Here is a 21177-nt window from a genome sequence, read left to right on the forward strand (position 1 = left end):
AACCATTCTTACACTCTCTCTGATGTTCTTCATGGATAGATCAAATGACTAATAAGCTTAGTGCAGTTCACATCCAATTTCAGGTTTGTTTTTAGGTACCCCATGTTCCTTCTCTTCCTTAGTTTAGTTTTTTAACCAATGGGCAGTTGTTTAAATATAGTAGTCTCCTCTCACTATTCACAGCTCCAGTCTCAGCTCACCAAAACAATCTTTCCTTACTCTTGAAAAATCATTGCTAGAATATTGGTAACATAACTATAGCTACAGAATTTAATAAACAATCTCAAACCATATTGGGCAAGGAGAAGGAGGCTTCTCTAAGGGTTTGACACAACTAGATTAGTTGAGAGAGTCTGGTTTTATTAGTGATAATACACATAAACTAATATTCTTTTTCTTTGATAAAGGATCTGCAGTGGCTTTACTCCACCCTCAAGTTCAAATTTAATTCTATTTTTTTTTCTCCTCCTGGAAATAGTTTCTCATAATAGTGATACGAAGTCCATTATATTAGATGAAATAAAAATGTATTGGGGATGTCTAAAACACCTTAATGTTATGTCATCATTCTCAGTGAAGAAATCTGGGGGACTTGTGGAGATTGAATACAAAGATATATGGGTTTTTCCCTAATTTAATCAATATATTTGCCTGAGCATTTTATCTTTTTTCTCTATGACAGTCTGGTATTATTTAGCACAATGTACTGAAAAATGTTAGTAATGTAGTTAGATTGTGCAAATATTTTTAGTGGGTGACTTCTTTTTTCCTTAAAATTATTGAGATAAAAACTTAACTATGCTTTTAAAAATATTTGTTTATTGACCGTGCTGGGTCTTCACTCCCTGTGGGCTGTCTCTAGTTGCGGTGAGCGGGACCACTCTCTAATTGTGGTGTGTTGGCTTCTCACTGCTTTGGCTTCTCTTGTTGTGGAGCACGGGCCCTAGGGCACGTGGGCTTCAGTACCTGCAGCATGTGGGCTCAGCAGTTGCGGAGCTTGAGCTCTAGAGCACAGGCTGAGCAATTGTGGCACACGGGCCCAGTTACTCCACTGGATGTGGAATCTTCCTGGACCAGGAATCGAGCCAGGGTCCCCTGCATTGCAAAGCAGATTCTTAATCACAAGACCACCAGAGAAGCCCCTTAACTATGTGTTGTTTCCATCAAGACACATTTAGTTCAGCATATTTCATAGAAGCCGTTTAACTAAGGAAATGAGTAGAGAAAGTCTCTCAGTATTCCAATAGTGAAAAACTAACTAAAGGAAAACGATCCTTAGACATTAGAAGTAACCATTACTCATATTGCATTACAAGGTTAAAAATGAAGGCTTCGGTGAACTGAGCAATTGGTGAGTGAGCGTTCTGAAGGACAATTTTCTGTAGCACGGAAGAGTCAGAAACCTCAGTGGACACTAACCTGGTCCACAGCTGTTGGCCAGGACAGCTAGAGGTAGGAAGCCATTAGCCTGGACAGCCTGCTGCCTTAGAGCCACCAGGAATGACAGTGATCAGTGGCCATCTTGGTGAAGAATGGCATGAGTCAAAAATAAAAAACAAACAATGATGGACACAATACAAGAAGGACTGCAGGTGCCTGGTTATCACGTTTAGTGATTCACACTCCTGTGTGCTTGGCAATACCACGGGAATCACTCAGCCTTCGGTGTTCAGTCATCATTCACCTCTCAGGGGGTGAAGACAACGTTGACTCATCTGTCATAAACCCTGAACATATTTGCAATTTCAAGAGGAATAGAAATAGTTTAGAAACACAGCTTTATTGTGTCTTAGCCAAGTATATTTAAAATTGTGCATCTGTATTTGACCACTTCCTGGACTTCTCTGGGCCAGTGGTTAAGACTCTGAACTTTAAATGCAGGGCACAAGGGTTTGATTCCCTAGTTAGGAAGATCCTGTATGCCACGTGGTACAGCAAAAAAAAAAAAAAAAATTATATATATTGCCCACTTCCCAACAATGGTGAAAACTGAGCTGATATGGAAGCCCAGCCTCCCATTTAAGGGCAGAATAGCTTGAGAAAATGTAACTGTTAAGGTATATATGTATCTCAAACTACAAGAAAGAAAGTGAAACTGTGGGTGCCAGATATGAGGAGAGAGCTCCAAGTGGGAAAATAAGATATAAGGTGGGGAAATAAGTGTAAGTTCTGTAGGACACAGGTACATCAGGACCTAGGAGCCAGGAACTTCGAGTTTAACTTTCACTGTATAGTGAATCTGAGAGCTCGAAATGAATCCTTTGTGTGCATCCAGGTGTCTGGTAGGTTCCCTATCCATGAAGTGTGGGATAGAAATAGACATACATCCTTCCAACATCTTTACCCTGCACTCCTGGGTACCCTGCACCCCTGCACATCCATAAAAAAATGGGTGCTCAACATATGAAGATGAAGGATTTGGAGCAAGTTCAATGGGATTTCCCAGGTGGTGCAGTTGATACAGAATCTGCTCGCCAATGAAGGAGATGCAAAAGACAATGGTTCGATCCCTGGGTCAGGACGATCCCTGGAGCAGAAAATGGCAGCCCAAGCCAGTATTCTTGCTTGGAAAATGCCATGGACAGAGGAGCCTGGTGGGCTACAGTCCATGGGGTCACAAAGAGTCAGACACAACTGAGAGTACACGCAACAACAAACCTGTGAAACTTGAACATGTGGGGACCTGCGCCCCTGTGCGTTTGATGAAATAAAATGGAAGCTTGCCCAGAGTCAGTGAAACTCCTGGGGCCCCACCAGGGCAAACATGAAATGTATTATTGGCATGGTTTTCCAACCCAGAGTTTCTCAGATACCTACAAACATCTTCGCTAAAATTACCCTGACTAAAGAGGAGCTCAAAATCAAAACTAAAAAGTCACCAAATGAGTGAAGGACATCTTGGGACAGAGGCATGGAGGAGAATCAGCAGATACAAGAAACAGCAGATTTAATCATGCGTGTGTGTGTGTGCTAAGTCTCTCAGTCATGTTTGACTCTTTGTGACCCTATGGGATGTAGCCCACCAGGCTCCTCTGTCCATAGGATTTCTCTAGGCAAGAATACTGGAGTGGGTTGCCTTGCCCTCTTCCAGGGGATTTTCCTGACTCAAGGTTTGAACTGGACATTGCTTATGTCTCCTGTATTGGCAGGGTTCTTTAGCACTGGTGAGTGCCACCTGGGAAGCCCGATTTAACCATGAGAGATTATATAAAAATCTGGAATGAAATATAAATAGAATAAAAATGTTGAAATAGTTAAAAGGAGTTATGGACACCATAAAAAGATTTGATAAAGAATCAAATTGAACTCCTTGAAGTTAAAAATGCTGTCGTAAAAATATAAAATCCAATGGCCACATTTAATGTATATTAATATTGATTCATTAACTGTCAGGCTTATGTGGAAACAATCCAGAATGCAGCATAATGGGATAAAAAAATATGACAGGGAATTTTATGGAAATGAAGGATGGATTCAGAAGACCCAACATATATTTCATTGAAACTGTAAAGAACAGATTAGATGTAGTAGGAGAGACGCAATATGTGAAGAGATTCCTAGAGGATTTTCCAGAAGCAAAGAAAGATATGCATACTCAGAGTAAAGGACTATACCAAGCCCCAGAGAAGGATTCGTAAAAGGAGGTCACCCTCAGACACATCGTAGTGAGCTTTCAGAATTCCCTGGAGAAAAACCTTAACCACTAATGAAATGCGAAGACAGATAATCCAAGTTACAATGTTTAGACTGACAGCAGGTAACAGAAGTCAGAGCAAGTGGACAGTATCTTCAAGATGCTGGGAACAATAACCATTATCCTAGAATTCTATGTTCAGGTAAATTCTAGCTCAAGAGGAGAACAAAATAAAGACATTTTCAGAGAGAGTTCAAGATGGGAAGCTCTGGAAAAAAAAGCTCTCGAAACATTTACTTCAATGAGAAGGAAACTAAATCCAGAAGAAAGGTGTGAAATTCAGGAACCAAGAATGATGAAACAATATTAATTTAAAACAATTTAAAAAAAACCAAAGACTTTTTTTCATGAAAGCTTTATTTTTTTAATATGAGTAATTTAAGGAAAAATCTGTTGTTTTCTTTTACTATAAATAAAGATAAATAGCTAACAGTGTTGGTGTAAGTAGAATATGGAATGTATGGAGGATGAAATATTACATCGCCTTGAAGAATTTTTTATGCCTTTTGCTGGTGCTTGTGTTAAGATACTAAGGAAAAGCACTATGGAAAACATCAGATTTACCACTATGTGAGCTGAATGAAAATGTGTAGGGGAAATATTGAAAGGCAATGAGCAAAAAATGTAAAACAATTATTTTAGAGTTGACATAATGGTATTTTTCCTCAATATCTGTCAAAATTCTACAATTGATATGTATTATTTTAATAATAAAAAACTTCAGAATACTTAAACAGATATAATTACTAAATTATGAATTTCACTAAAAGACACTATGTTTATAATTTTGCAGGCAAACCTCTCCTCACCATCTTCTACAGTACCAGAGAGTCAGCTGGTATGTATCCTGTTATTAAATTATAGACCTAGTATTTTAGAAAATCCTAATCTTTCAAGATAGATTTATCTGAACAAAAATGAATCAGTTTTAATGAGGTGGATGAAACTGGAGCCTATTATACAGAGTGAAATAAGTCAGAAAGAAAAACACCAATACAGTATATTAACCCATATATATGGGATTTAGAAAGATGGTAACAATGACCCTATATGCGAGACAGCAAAAGAGACAAAGATGTAAAGAGCAGACTTTTGGACTCTGTGGGAGAAGGCGAGGGTGGGATGATTTGAGAGAATAGCATTGAAACATGTATATTACCGTATGTGAAATAGGTGACCAGTCCAAGTTTGATGCATGAAACAGGGCACTCAAAGCCGGTGCACTGGGAGAACCTGAGGGATGGGGTGGGGAGGGAGGTGGGAGGGGGGTCTGGATGGGGGACACATGTACACCTGTGGCTGATTCATGTCAACGTATGACAAAAACCGCTACAGTATTGTAAAGTAATTCGCCTCCAATTAAAATAAATCGATAAATTTTTTAAAAAGTGAACTGAGGACAAATATACTATGGGTAAATTTCTTTGCTTACTTGTCTAGTAAAAGTTTACTGATGCTTTACTAAAGCTCCATGCTGGTTGTTTTATAGGCTACAAACATGCATAAAAACATACAGAGACCGTGTTTGCTGGTAACTTGCACCCTGGTAGTGGTGTTAGAATAGAGTGGTCAAGGCTGGAAGCAGATACTGATGTTTTAGAGGCAAGGATTCATTTCCTGGTGGGAGAGATCAGAAAAGGGTTCAAGAACAAGGTCATCTTTAATCGTGTAGGGTAGGTTCTGAACTTGGGGAAATAGGAAATGAGATGTTTCAGGCAGGAAGATAAAGAATGATCAAACCAGGGATGAGCAGCAGAAATATAGTATGAACCACAAATATAAATCACATAGGCAATTTTAAATATTCTAGTAGCCATGTTAAAAAACTAAAAAGAAGCAGGTCACATTAATTTAAATCGTATATTTTACTTATTTAATATACACACATTATCCTTTCAACATACAGTAGTATAAAATTGAGATTATTTTCCATTATTTTTGTAGGGGTAAAGTCTTTGAAATCTGCAGTGTATTTTATATTTACAGCATCTCTCAATTCAGACTTGCCACATTTCAAGGGCCCACCAAGGGGGCTGGTGGCTCCTCTGTAGGACAACACAGATCTGGGCTCTAGGATCTGTTTGTTATTTATAGATAAATATTTAATGAAATAGAAAAATTACTTTTTCTTACAGTGTTTCATATTTCTTATTGTTACAAGTGGTTAGCAAATGGGAACCATGATATAAACTGCCTAGATATTATTACATGTAATAATATAAACAGTTTTAACTGTTTATAATTATAGGTTCCTAAACAATAGACATGGAAAAGGAATTGAAAAGGAATGAAAATAACTAGTAAAATGAATGAAAATATCTGGAAAAGTAGTGTGATACTGATTCTTCTCTTTTTAAGCAATTCTTTCTATATCCTACATCCATAACCAACAAGTCATCTTGTCATTATCATGCCAAAATGATAACAGTGTTTTATTTGTAGTGCTAGAAAATCATAAAGAATGTTGTTTGACTCTTAAAATAGCCTGACTGAAGCAAATGGCTTGGGTGTGTTGGTGTTTGTATGTATACTTTGTATATGAGGTGTGCTTGTGTGTATGCATTTAGTGTCTGTTGGTTTATTTATTTATTTTTTTTTTCTGTGGCTTAACAAATAGTGGCAGGCAGTATAGTGTAGTTGACAGGATGCTGGAACAGGGGCCAGAAGACCTACCTTTTACTTCCTGCTCGGACACTAACTACTGGACTGACAGTGAGAAGTCAGGAATCTGAGAACCTGGGCTTCAATTTCCTAACTGAGCAAGAAAAGCATTCAATTACACTCTGCCCAAGCCTCTCTAGGGCAGAGTCCATGGTTACTAGCTCAAGGGAGCAAAGGCGTTGCCATGGAAACAAGCACTATGATAATATTATGAAGTTGAACAATTTCCCACTTTAGATATGGAACTGTTGTTATAGCTATTTTAACATTTAAAATAATGATATATGTATCTGTTTCTTAAGAGTAATGTTTGAAAATCAAGAAATATTTGTATACTCAACATAGTACACAAAAAATAGATTTTAGGTGTTGACTGCGTGTGAATGTATATATGTATTATCAGAATGACATATATATGATATATATGCAGATATATGTTGATATATGTATAGATGTAAGTCTTGATGTAATATTTTACAAAACATTTTGAGAAAGCAAATATGATTTCATGAAATAGGATATAGTATGAATGACTCATTGTAAATGTGATAATGAACTTTTTTTGGCCTAATCAAATAATTCTATGAATTTGACTCCTGTGTTCTCTAGGGGAAAAATGCAAAGCATTGCTTTAACTGATGTTGATGATAATATTTTTTGCATTTACTTTAGACCTTTTCTATAGAGAGTTCAAGGAATTTTTTAGCCAAGTTTTAAATTAAGTTTTAATCCCCAAATGCACTTGAGATCTAGGTAGTTTTGTGAAGTGATTATTTTCAAGCAAGCTATCACACACAAAAAGAACATCTCTTGGATTGATATAATTATTCAATTTAATCACTGACTTCTATCTCATCGCATTAACCCTGTACTTACATTCCCTGAGTATGGAATAGTGTAGAAATAATTACATACTAGTGATAGTGTATAAATTTGCTTCTTAAAGAATTTATAATATTTCTGCCCTTAAGTATTGTCATTATGAATTAAATTATAATTTTTCATTTTTATGAGTGGATTTCCAATATTTGCCATTATGAATTCTCTTTTGAGTTAAGTTCTGAATAAAATGAGTAAATAAGAATACCTTTGAAAAACCAATATGTGTATAAATATATATATATACACACGCACACACATTTATATGTGTGTGTTTGTAACATATGCTTTGCATATAAATGCCATATTACAGGTAATTCTGATGGCACATACACATGTGTATGTATTGCTTTTTGTTTATACATGTATAAACATGTGTACAACACAGGAAAACAAAATTTGGGGGAACATATGATAGATTATGGTTAAATTATGTAGATAAATATTGAATAAATATTGTACACTTTGCATGAAATAAGCAGTTAATTAAAATTATTTGACTCCTATTTTAGGGGAGAAAAGTAATAAATTGTTTGAAGTGAAAATAAATGATGGATTGCTATGGTAGCCTAAGCTTAATACAGAAGCTGTTTTGTTTTTGAGCTTTGGCTTTTTACTCAGCCATAAAAAGTAACACATTTGAGTCAGCTCTAATGAGGTGGATGAACCTAGAGCCTATCATACAGAGTGAAGTACTTACTTCAGAAAAGGAAAGGTAAATATCATATACTAACACATACATCTGGAATCTAGAAAGATGGTGCTGATGAAAGAGGGACACAGCAAGAGGGACACAGACATAGAGAACAGACTGATGGACACGGCAGGGGGGTAGGGGTGGGAAGGAAGGAGAGGGTGAGATGTATGGAGAGAATAACGTGGAAACTTACATTACCGTATGGAAAACAAGTAGCCAGTGGGAGCTTGCTGTATGGCTCAGGAAACTCAAACAGGGGCCCTGTGACAACCTGGAGGGGTGGGGTGGGGAGGGCGATGGGAAGGAGGCTGAAGAGGGAGGGGACGTATGTATACCTATGGCTGATTCATGCTGAGGTTTGGCAGAAACCAACAAAATTCTGTAAGACAATTATCTTTCAATTAAAAAATAAATTAAACAAAAAGAATAGACCAAGAAAAAACCAAACTTTTTTTTCATTTTAACTTGGCTTACCTGATTACATTATAATTATGCCAATTCAACACTTCAAGGAAGAAAAGAAATGTGATCTTTCCCCTTACTATTAAAATATTTCCACTGTTTACGCTGCAAGCCAAGTTATGTAATATTAGGCTCAGAAAGAAGTGTTTTGGGGATCCTTTTGAAACTTGTTCACCAACTATGTCTGTTTCTCTTCTATTAGACAGAAACGTAGTACATCAAAACTGCGAAGGGACTTAAAGATGAGAGTGTGTTGGAAATACTTACCTGGAAAATGGAGGTTGGGACAACTGCTATGTCAACTCGAAGGGGTTATCGCAAGGCTCATATATCATAATATGTGACATTGCCAGTGTAATCCTGTATGGAGTTGGGTGTGTTGTTGTTTAGTCACTAAGTCAGAGGGTCTATTATTGCACAAAAACTCTCTGAAATATTATCTCTGAAATTTACTTTGTGGCCATTTTACAGATAAAGAAACAGGGTCACAGAGTTTGAATAGATTATCTAAGATCACAGGGTTCATGCTCATCTTTGTTGTGTGATTTTTAAAAAGGAGTCATTATTGATTTTAGATAATTCAAGGAGGGGGAAAAAAAAGGCTGTTGGGAAATCAGGACGCTATGAAAGTGTGACCTTCACGGGGCACATATGATCACTTCCTGAAGAGGAGGGGCTGGGTGAGTCCAGTAAGGTACTGAGGCTTCACACCTGTGAACAGGGAATCCTTTAGCATCTGAAAGGGAACAGAAGGAAAGGAAGATCCAATATCTAGGCTGACCCTTCACAAAGCTTTCCTAATTCCTGGACTGGGTCATCACCGTCTTAACAGAGGCTGGCAGCGTCTTTTTTCTCTGAGTAGGAAAACAGGTTGGGCTCAACACGATGGGTAAGCACTGGTCTCCTTTGGCAGTTAGATGGGGAACCTAAGGTTAGAAGACACTGGCTTTTGCTTTTGAAATTTTATGCCGCTGCAAAATGCTCATTGTTGCCCAAGACGCAACACTGAATCTAGAGAGTACAAAACAACATATTTAATAAACCACATGACTACAGGTAAGAGCAAAGTGCATCTTCCTGGAACATTATACAGAAGAGTACTTAACCTTTCATATGTTTTGTTCCCAGTTCTGAAAGCCCATGGATGTGTCTGGTTTTAGTGGTGCATGACTGTTCTAAGAGCCCTTGAGGTCTCTGTTGTTCAGAAATTGCAGCCCTGAAAGCGTTTGTGTAGAACTGATGCCTTCTTTAAGCTTAAAGGCAGTTTATTCTTGGCTAATTTGCCTTGACACAACATGCTTAAGTGCTGCGGCGTTTGTCATGGATGCCGCCTCAGGTTTGAGTCATGCTATTGGCTTTTCTTTAACTATTGAGATATTTCAATCTGGGCAATCTGTGTTTTGTACATTTCAAAAGATGTTTTCTGAGCTGTGGAATAGGTTTATAATTATTGAAATCTTGTATATGTTTATTGTAATACGACTATCATAGTGAAAGTGAAAGTCGCTCAGTCATGTCTGACTCTTTGCGACCCCATAAGAGTATACAGTCCATGGAATTTTCCAGGCCAGACTACTGGAGTGGGTAGCCTTTCCCTTCTCCAGGGGATCTTCCCAACCCAGGGATCGAACCCAGGTCTCCCACATTGCAGGCAGATTCTTTGCAAGCTAATCAAAAAACCATAAGACATTTTTTTAAAAGGTCATCAGATAAACATTTTCCTGGGTAATCAAGATCCTTTGGTATCAGTACTCTGAATTATAAATACAAAAGCTAGAAAAAGCAAAGAATTGTTTTCTTTTTCAATTTCCTTCTATGCTATTTTCTCTTTACAAAGTTCTGTCATGCATATTATCTTATTAGATTTGCACAGTTTGTGACTTAGTATGGCAGGAATTGTTATTTCCATTATTCTGATGAAAAACACTTTGAAGTCTACCATGTGTCAAAAGTCCTGCAGCTAATGGGTGGTATTAAAATCTGTCCACACCCTCTTCCCCAATTTTGGAAGCTTCACTCTGTACTATAATGTTTTAAAATTTGAGATATTTCTTTGAGAGAAAAAATGCTTAAGTATTTGCTACAAGCACATTAACATTTTTATTTAAAAAAGAATTAGAGTTAATGAACATTTATTAGTTGAACGAGTGAATCAGCTAAATACTTTAGAAAATGTTGCTTTTGTCAACAATCTTGACTAGGAGAATGTTTTTGCATTTCTTTGAGCTTGTTGCCCCAGTAACTTAAAAAACAAAAACAAAAGCACTGGAGAATATAGGCAAGACAGAAGCAAATGGCTAAAAGAAGTAGCGATGGTACTTTCACACTCTTTGGATCCATCAAATTAGGAGAATTCCTAGCCAGACCCATGGATTTTCTATGTGCTATGTTCTGTTACTTCCTTTGCTGATTTTTGTTGTTGTTGAGTGTTTTGTTTTCTTATCACGTGACCCAAGAGCTTGCTACTGCAGTCGAAAGCAATTAAAAACACAGTCTGCTAGTTGGAGTTAATTTAAGAAAGATGTTGTTTTAAGAAGGCATTATCTATATAATGCATTCTCTAGATCAGTGCTGGCAGTTACTTTTCAACTTTGGTCTCCAGCCAGAGACAATACCAACCTATTGTCATAGAGTTATAAGTTCCAAAGGACAGAGACAATGTCTGTTTTTTACAGTGCGAAAGTAACAATGCTCTCGGGTAAGTGTTTACTTGATGAGTATGAACAGCGGAACCAGCGCCCTACAGACCATTAAAACCTGCCTCCAGGCCCTGGGACTCCACTCACTGCACCTTTTGAGCTTTTTCTCCATTAAGACTAAGAATAGAATTAGATGTGATCTCCCAAGTCTCACCCACGCTCGAATTCTCCAAAGAACATGACATCATTGTCTCCTGGTGGTGTTAGTTTTATTGCTTATCACTGTAATCAAACGGGGGGGAAAGAAATTATTTTTAAAAAATAGAGTTAAAATCTTGCAAAGTCCTTAAAGATGTGGTCCCTGGTCTTGACTTCCTGTATCATCAAAGATGGTAACTTCTGCTTTCTACTCATCTCTGAAGGTAGAGCTCACCAATCCACATCCCTTCTTCTAGTTCTCTAGGAGTGAAAGGTAGTATGGATCTTCTGTCTTGTAATGTTCCCTTTTCCTTGGTTATGCTGTAATCAAAAAGTCATTCCAAGAAAAATAAGTGTGTTCACGCTAAGTCACTTCAGTCATGTCTGACTCTTTGCAACCCCCTGAACTATAGCCTATCAGGTTCCTCTGTCCATGAAACTCTCCAGGCAAAAGCACTGCAGTAACAGGATTTTCCCAACCCAGGGATCGAACCCATGTCTCTTATATCCCCTGCATTGGCAGGCAGGTTTTTTTTTTTTTTTTTTTTTTTTTTTACCACTAGCGCCAGCTGGGAAGTCCAAGAAAAATGAGAGGAGACATTAAATGGACAGTCAAAACTTTTTAAGGCTTTGATGGATTATAGCCTACATATTCGGAGAAGGCAGTGGCACCCCACTCCAGTACTCTTGCCTGGAAAATCCCATGGATGGAGGAGCCTGGTAGGCTGCAGTCCATGGGGTAGCGAAGAGTTGGACACAACTGATCGACTTCATTTTGACTTTTCACTTTCATGCATTGGAGAAGGAAATGGCAACCCACTCCAGTGTTCTTGCCTGGAGAATCCCAGGGACAGCGGAGCCTGGTGGGCTGCCGTCTCTGGGGTCACACAGAGTTGGACACGACTGAAGCAACTTAGCAGCAGCAGCAGCAGCAGCAGCCTACATATTGAGCTTCTGCCTGTCAATTAGTTTATTTATCCTTCAAATGTCTGTTTAGCATCTGCTAGGTTCCTAACACAGTTCTAGGTGTTAGAAGGATAACAGTGAAGAAAACAATGATCTCTGGCCTCACAGAGCTTACATTCTAGTGGAGGAAGCAAGAAAATAAACGTCAACTGAGGTCAGATGGAAAAAAAATAGGGCAAGTAAGATCTTTTATACAGATTGTTAGAGAAGACCTATCTGATAATGATGTGGCATTTGAGCAGAGACATGAAGAATTGAAAGAGAGTCCTAGAAAGGGAGAAGAGAGTTCCAGACAATGTGAAGGCCAAGTTCAAACTCCAGAGGAGGGAAGACACAGTGTGTGCCAGAGGGGACAGTGAGGGAGAGAGGTCTAGAGCAGGAGATTCCATGGGAAAGGGGAGGCTGTTTGGGGAGTGAAAGAGTAGGTCTCCCTGCAGCCCCTGTAAGGGTTTTAGCTTTTATTCTAAGTGAGAAGGTGGAGTTAGAGAGGAGATTTGAGAGGAGTCCAATGATGTGGCTTGACTTACACGGTGGTTGTAACGTGCTTAACTCACCTGAGCTGTGAGCCCTCTGAGAACACGAGGTATGTCTTGTTCACCTCCGTGTAGACACTACATTTCCTGACATAGACTAGATCTCAACTGGAAAAATGGCTTCAGAGAGCATCTGATAGAAGGATGCTTCAAAGCTCTAAGACAATGGTTGTTTTGTCTTTGAGGCACTTTAAAAATGTCAAGAATACATACGTAATTACATATGCACATTATATATGTATATGTGTAACTGAATCACTTTGCTGTACACTTGAAACTAATACATTGTAAATCAGCTATATTTTAGTTTAAAGCAGAGAATTTATCAGTACTGTGTGAGCTACTCTGCTCTTCAAAGCAAATGGAGAGTAGAGTTCTCCGTGATTGTTGGAGTCTAGCACTCTTGGAATTGTGTCAAGAAGAATATAAACAGGCAGAGTATCCATCCACTCAAAGCCCACATATTCACCTGGCTCTAATGAGGTTCTCAGATTTTAAAACTTGTAATAACTAATCAAAATCATAGTATTCTGGTTCCAGTTAAAAATAAAATGTCTGATCATCCCTTCTACAATGATAATGTTATTTTTCTGAATGTGGGGAAAATATTTTAATAGCAAGAATGAAAAGATTAGCAGTTATTTCCCCAAAATATAGCTCCAAAAGAGAAGAAAAATGTCTTATGTACAGTGTAAACCATTTCTCAAGAGGTTTATCACAGTACATTGAAATTTGCTTTTTGAAGCACTTTCTTATTTTTCTTCCTGTGTCCTTTGTGCTGAGAAGGGGAGTTATTACCTGTTTTATTTCTCCACTTAGATGGAGTGACTTTTCCTGGTGTCGTTAGAATGATATTTGTATCACTTGTGAGTCTAGCTGGATCTGTCAATGCTTTAGCAGCTAAAAATGAATCATCCAGAGTAATTAAAATCCTGGGCTTATGATCAGACCAGACTTGGATTAAATCTTGAGTTGTTCACATATTAACTGCATGGCTTTGGCATGTTACGGATTCTGACTCTTTCACAGGGTGTTGAGAACAGGAACTGAGATAATCAATTTAACATATTGAATGTGGTGCCTGTAATATATGGAATTGGAGTCTTTGGGATAATGATGGTGTCACTGTCTACAATGAGTGCTCAGCCTTTGAGGCAGGTTTCAAAGCAGTAGTGGAATGGTATGAGCAGGTGCAGAGGCCTGCCGTGGTCAGGACTGATTGTGTACCATGGTTCACGGAGAGTGCGTGAGGTTCAGAATTGGGCTGCCAGGGTTCGAGTTCCAGTTTGACCAAACACTGAGACACAGTTGGGTGTGGAGGGTTTGGGTAAAGGTCATAGGATGGGAAGTGTGAACAATGTCAAAGGCAAACAGTGTTTAGTATTCTTTTGCATAGAGTTGACTTCCCTGTCCATTAAATGCTGACTGGTGAGTGACAGCAAGTTAAGGTTCAGGGGGAAGAAAAAAAGAAAAAGAAAAAAAATCATGATTAAAGAAAGAGGTGGTGAATTTAATGGAAGAATCAGCGTGGGGCAATAATTCTGAGACTAAGGAAGCAAACTAGGAGGAGGAAAATTCAGAGACTTCTGGTAGGCCAAGACGAGGGACACAGAATCCAAGTAAAGAGCATCTGGAAAATCTGAAATAGAGAAATCTAATTAGACTAGTTATAATTAGAAACTATTTTTCTATTTTCTAATAGAAAATAGAAAATCTGAAGTAGAGAAAATAGGGAAAGAATCATTGTCGAATGGTCAGACGACCATCAGATTCAGGAAATTCATAGCAACATAAAGCATAAGGCCTGGTAGAGAAACAAATATGAAACATAAGTAACTGATTCTGATATTAAAGCTATTAATATTTGATATCCAACCAACCAGAAGAGTGTCTTTTCTGGACTCACCCTGGAGGTTGAGGAAACCAAGAGAGATGATCCGAGTGGAAGGTTCCAGGTCAGGATAACCCAACACATCAACCTGCTAGCAATGCGGGGACCAGGGGACCTTGTTTTCCTGGCAGGGAGAGTCTTCTAGCATCTCATGTGCATCTGACCAGATTTCTCGCCTCTGCTTTCATCTTTCTGCTGCTGCTGTCAAGCTTAGCTCCTAAAATTCCATGCTGGCTTTCGAACCTGGTAAACCCTAAGTACTGGGGTTGTACTGATTTCCTACTTTCCAAAGGAGGTGGAAATTAGGAGAAGGAACAGGAATAGAAGTGGCAGGAACGAGAAATGTAATAGGAAGTCGTGTGGAAAAGAGAGGCCTGAAATCTGGACAGTTTTGCATTATGACCGAGATATCAGGCTTCCCCGTTACAGGTGGCTGTAGAAATCAGTATTTGCCTGGGCTTTGTTCTCGTGTTGGTTCATTGGAGGATATGACTCTCATGTGTATACTCACCTGTGCAATTTCACATATAATTGGGTGTTATTAGGTTGGTGAAAAAGTAATTGCGGTCTTGGACTGTGAATTTTCAATCATTGTAACTAGGCTCAAACACATCTTTATTAATCCAAATAGGAACCATTACAATCAGCATGTTTTTGTCAGTGAGAAATACATTTGTTTATTCCTGTAGCCTAAAAATCCATGCTTCAGGATTCGACAAACTCTTAGAAAGCATCTTCTACCTTCTGCTGGTTGTGGAAGCATTTTCCCTGCAAAAAGTTGTTGAGATGCTTGAAGAAGTGGTAGTCAGTTGGAGAGAGGTCAGGTGACTGTAGCGTTGCCAGATTTGTTCAACTTTTGGAGCGCTGGTTGTGTGATACGTGGTTTATTATTGTCATGGAGAAAAATTGGGCCCATTCTGTTGACCAGTGCTGGCTGCAGGCATTGCAGTTTTCAGTACATCTCATCAATTTACTGAGCATACTTCTCAGATGGGATGCAGAAAGCTGTAGTGGATCACCAGACATTACCTTTTATTGGTGCAAGTTTGGCTTTGGGAAGTGTTTTGGAGATTCTTCTCAGTCCAAGCACTGACCTGGTCATTGTTGATTGTTGTATAAAATCTACTTTTCATCACACATCACAGTCTGATTGAGAAATGGTTTGTTATTGTTGCATAGAATAAGAGAAGATAACACTTAAAAATGATGATCTTTTTGATTTGCAGTCAGCTCACGAGGCACCCACTTATTAAGCTTTTACACCTAATTTGCTTCACATGCCAAATGACCATAGAATGGTCAACACTGAGTTCTTCAGCAGCTTCTCATGCAGTCATAAGAGGATCAGCTTCGATGACGGCTCTTAGTTGGGTGCTGTCAACTTCTGATGGCTGATCACTGCACTCCTAATCTTCACGTCTCTCGTCTCCTTTGCAAAACTTCTTGAGCCACGACTGCCTGTATGTTCGTTAGCAGTTCCTGGGCAAAATGTATTGTTGACGCTGCAAGTTGTCTCCGCTGCTTTACCATCTTGAACTTGAATAAGAAAATTGCTCAAAGTTGCTTTTGGTCTAAAATCATTTCCCTAGTCTAAAATAAATACAAAATATGCAGCAAGTAGTAAGTCATCAGCAAAAAACATAAAGCAAGAAATGCACATTAAAATGATATATAACATAACCACGTTTATTTGAGAATGCATTCCAATATCAAACAGCAAAGTTCAGCAATGCATAATCACAATTACTTTTGGACCAACCTAATACTTGCTTACTTTTCCCCTCTGGAAAGAAATCAGTTTCTTAAATGGGAGATATTTCCCAGCCCAGCCTGTGGAAAATAGAGACTTTCCTCCATCTTTATTTGCCCAGTTGGCACAGAAATGAAAGTCGCCTGGGAAAATATGAGCTGAAAAAAATTGTTGCAGAGTGGTACTTATTCAAGCCTCAAAACATAACCAATGGCTTGTATGGCAGCAAGATAGATATTCATCCTTAAGGCTTAACTAGTGAGCATCAGCACGGACTGAAGAGAGCTAATTTTCTATTTTCTGCAAAGAAATGGACCTGATAAGAATGATTACAGCAAAGTGCTCATACAGAAAAAAATGTCACAACTTTTTATCGAATTATTGTTTGGGATGTTTCTGTAAACTTATCCGTCATTTTGTGACACTTTACAATGTAACAAGACTTCTGTGTTTGTGAAACATCATTTTGAAATTGCCCCAAACTACATTTCTCCCTTTCCCTCTCTTGTCTAACTGATGTTGGGTATAAATCCATGAATTTTGAATGACTGGCCTATTCACTCAGACTTTTGATTGCAAATTATAGAGGTCAACCTGAGTTTACAAAAGGGAATTTTGTGTTAAAGAAAAGGAAAGTCTCAGGGAGTCTCAGACCAGAAATCTTGCTTGGTTCCAGGGATGTTTTGGCATTCAGTTCTGGAAAGCCCTCAAGTGTGTTTCCTCTACCGGCTGCTTCTCCTTATACTTTGCTGTATTTTTCTTGATCTCATCAGATCTGCTTTTATGGCAGAGTAAGGCTTTCCCAAAGCTCCCAGATTTACATAGTATCATTTCCATCTCCTAGCATGACTAAAGAGCAGATTAAAGCCCTGCTCCATATTCTTGGGAGAAGCCCCTACCCTCTCGGGTCAGAACGCCACCCCTGTCTGGTTTCATTATCGGGAGTCTGAACATGGATTCTGGGATTTTAGGGTGTGGAGGGCGGGGGCAGTTTCCAGAAGAAGAAAGTTGTTATGGACTTGGTGAATTGTACTGAATTCATCTCTCCTATCATGCCCCAAATGGGTATGCTGCCTGGCCCTGAGGATGCCGTCACTAAATATTTGTCAAATGAAATATTTATTGGCTGAAAGTGCTGGTAAAGATACTTGACTAGACAGATGAAGATGTTTTGGCATTTTGAATGTCATGATAGTAGATCTTTTTAAATTGATTACTGTATAACAGGTCACTTAAAACTAAAGCTACTTTACTTAAAATCTTTTGATTTCTGGCTATTTATGTATTTATAAAAGCATTTAAAAATTAAAAATAATAAATTGCTGTGAGAACGTTTGAATGAATTAATACACTTATGTATTCATTTTAATAGTATTTTTTTCTTTATTTCTAAAAAATCATTGACATTCATGAAGACAAAGCCTGGAGTAATTCGCCCCGTACCAGTAAAATCCAAAGTATTACTGAAAAAAGAGGAGGAAGTCTATGAACCCAACCCTTTCAGTAAATACCTGGAGGATAACAGTGACTTCTTTTCTGAGCAGGTGAGTGTACACATGAAAATGTCTTTGATATTTGGATAAATAACTGTACAAAATACAGAGATGCCCTAATGAATAGAGCATGTGCAGGAAAATGTCATTGGAATAACCTTAGCAATTTAAAAAAAGCTCCATTTTCTGCATAATAAAAATTCTTAAGTATTTCCAGGATGTTTGGAAGTATTTAAAGGCTTTTGTCTAAAATTTTTCTACCTAGTGCTGGTATTATTTTGGGGATTAAGACATTACTTTCTATGAAGACATCATGGAGTCTTCATGTGATATAGATGTCGCATCTTGTTACTAAAATACCGTTTCCTCTTGAAGTGACATAGTTTTTTAGGTTTGGTAGTACATTAGTACATTTGACAAAAGATCTATTGTTTGGATTCCTATCAACTTAGTAGAGATGATGTGATCCCCTAGATTGAGTGGTGCCAGGTAGGGAATAGGAGGTTAAGTTATTTTAAGGTATTTTTTTGTTTGTTTATGTACTAAAAAGGTAAATCCCCCTTATATATCCTATTGTTGGAGAATGTTTATTGGAAGGTTGTTAATGATGCTTTATAAGACATTTGGGGAAAGCATGAAGATATACATTTAGACAGTATAAAATTTCATACATTATCTCAAAGAGAAACTTGCATCTTTGTTTGTCTTCTTCCAATGCAACAAATAGGCATAGGTTATATATTTTATATCTCAAACTTTATTACGTGCTTAAGCAATGCAAACAATCCAGAAACCTTTGTGGATATAACCGGGAAACACAAGATCACCACCACATTTGGTAATATATAATAGAATAGACTTACAAAGGAACATAAAGTGCTGTACTCTTTAAACTTTAGTTTGAAAATGATAACTAACCAATTCTTGGAAATAGAAATTCTGTTCATATTTGTGAAACATAAGAAATATCTCGTCTCACTTTATGACACTGAGCAAGGCGTTTCATCTCGCCCCGTTCCAGTATCTTAATGCATAAGATGAGGTGTTCTGATGAAGTATTTAAGGATCCTTCAAATTTTAAAATCTGGTTTACTTAAAATCTAAGAATATGACCAGGCTCAAAGTCTTGAAAAAGTTCATTATAAATACTTTCTCATGCTTAGCTATAGTTTTTATTTATAAAATGGAGATGATAATATTTTCTGCTTATTTGTATATACTTTGTGAAAACTGATAGGATTTCAATAAGTTAAACATTTTTAGAGGGCACTAATATCATTGAAGGAAATGGCAACCCACTCTAGGGTTCTTTCTTGGAGAATCCCAGGGACGGGGAAGCATGGTGGGCTGCCGTCTATGGGGTCGCACAGAGTCGGACACGACTGAAGTGACTTAGCAGCAATATCATTGAAAATGATAATTAGAGGCAATTTTTTCCATTTTTCAGGGGGAAAAAAGCCCTCAATTTAAATTAGAAAAGTCCTATTGATATATAAGGTTGTGTTCACTAAATTTGCACATAAAAGAAATGGAAATTCCTCTTAGGAAAGCATGTTTCCATCATCAGTAAAAGCATTCATTAGATATCTAAAGATACTAATCATTTAGAGGCTTAATGTGACATTTTAGACAATAAGGGATTATTATAAAAATTTATAAAAGTTATCTATTGTTATATGATAAAATGCTGACACAAAATAAATTTCACATATTATCCATGCAATATATTCTTTAAATATGATCTAATGTTATAAAGTAAAAATTGTATTCTTTTTTATTAGTATAGTTTCAAATTTATGCATTTTACCTTGAACAAGATTCTTTGCAGAATATCAAGTTAATCTTCCTATACAGTATCACAATTTACTGTCCTCTGGAATGATAAATTCCATTTTCAGGTGTAGGAAATTATTTTCATTAAAAGAAGTTGCCAATTCTTTTCACAGCTTTTCCTGACTATATAGCAAGCTTAAAGTTCTATGTATATACACCATAAACCAATGTATTTTCAGATAATTAGTGCACAATTTTAGTTCTTTTGTTAAGTATTTTGGTGCCACAGACATAAACTTATTTATATTTTCTTTCAATCAATTTATTCTTGTGTGTATCCTAACTTCTGTGTCAGGGGACTATCAAAATTCAAAGAAGTCTAACAGAGTACTTAAAAGTGAATTCCATACTTTGCCTGGTTTTATTCATTGACTTTGCAGGAGAGGAAAAATGCGTATAATAGGAAACCAGGAAACTGCGTATGCTATCAATTGGCCTCTAGATTGAGCTGTAACCAATATCTCATTGTGGCCAGAATTGACAATGGAGGCAGATACAAAAGGCAGCTCCCAGGTGTAGCTGCTGCGAGTTCCTTAAACAATACATTGAGTAGCAACAATTTATGGTTTCAGTGTGGCTGCTTCATCAGAACTTAGCAGGAGGGAGTCTACTCAAGTGTATTCCGTTCTGGTCACTATTATTGTCTCCTTCACTGGTGCCACAGAATAAATTGAATGGTTCCACACTCAGCTGATCTCAGCCATCCATGTAATGGAGAATACTTCAGCCTGACAGTTGAGCCAAATTGGAGCAGCTCATATTCACTAATCTGCCTCGTCCTGGGGATAGTTCCACATGACAGGAAGTGCTGAATGGGATTGTTAAGTCAGTAAATTTCCCCTGGCAGCTTCAGTGCCATAAAATATGATTTCAAAACTCTATGTTACAAAATGTCAGACACCAAAGATGATGAGACCAGATGGAAATGTATTTACTATAGCTTCAGAAGGTACAATAGGGCAGTCTTTTGAACTGATAATGAACTGAAATTTTGCCTGGAGATACCCTCTGAGTCTTAAAAGCAAAGTTTGAAACCAAATGCATAATTGAGTCATTGAGACTTATTAATCAACAACTTTTGCTTCAAAATGGCATAGGCCAGGATCTACCATTCTATATTAGATGGATTTTTAAACAAAGACACTTCAGAATGAAGCTTAGGCTTCTCTGAAATTACCTTTCAATCCATTATTATATCAATTTGTCACCCTTTTGAGTTCTTACAGAATATCCTCAACACTCCATATATAGATATAAAACTATGATGATGTACTTTGAAGCATAGTTTTGTTAATAATTAAAGGTTGGGTTGGAAAATAATTAACAGAATTGGTTGGACAAATGGACATCCAGAAGATATAAAGGTTTAGAAAATCAATTTGCTGATGAAAATAAAGATACTGAAGAGAGGCATGGTTTTTTGTTTATCTGTGTGAGTTTTCAAAATATATTGATTTTTTTCTGGTCATTTAATGTATTTA

The 21177-nt window shown here is 37.5% G+C and overlaps 1 protein-coding gene across 8 annotated transcripts in view; it reads left to right on the forward strand.

Moving 5' to 3' along the window:
• The window catches only part of MLIP (muscular LMNA interacting protein), a 286739-nt gene that overhangs the window by 204532 nt on the left and 61030 nt on the right, over positions 1–21177 (forward strand). For all 8 annotated transcript variants that reach the window (XM_055571766.1, XM_055571774.1, XM_055571769.1 and 5 more), the window contains 2 exons: positions 4488–4532; positions 17786–17914. In XM_055571766.1, the coding sequence (XP_055427741.1) occupies positions 4488–4532; positions 17786–17914 (174 nt within the window). The remainder of the gene's footprint in view (positions 1–4487; positions 4533–17785; positions 17915–21177) is intronic.

This window comes from Bubalus kerabau, chromosome 3 (assembly GCF_029407905.1).
Source record: "Bubalus kerabau isolate K-KA32 ecotype Philippines breed swamp buffalo chromosome 3, PCC_UOA_SB_1v2, whole genome shotgun sequence".
In the NCBI taxonomy this organism is placed as follows: Eukaryota; Metazoa; Chordata; class Mammalia; order Artiodactyla; family Bovidae; genus Bubalus; species Bubalus kerabau.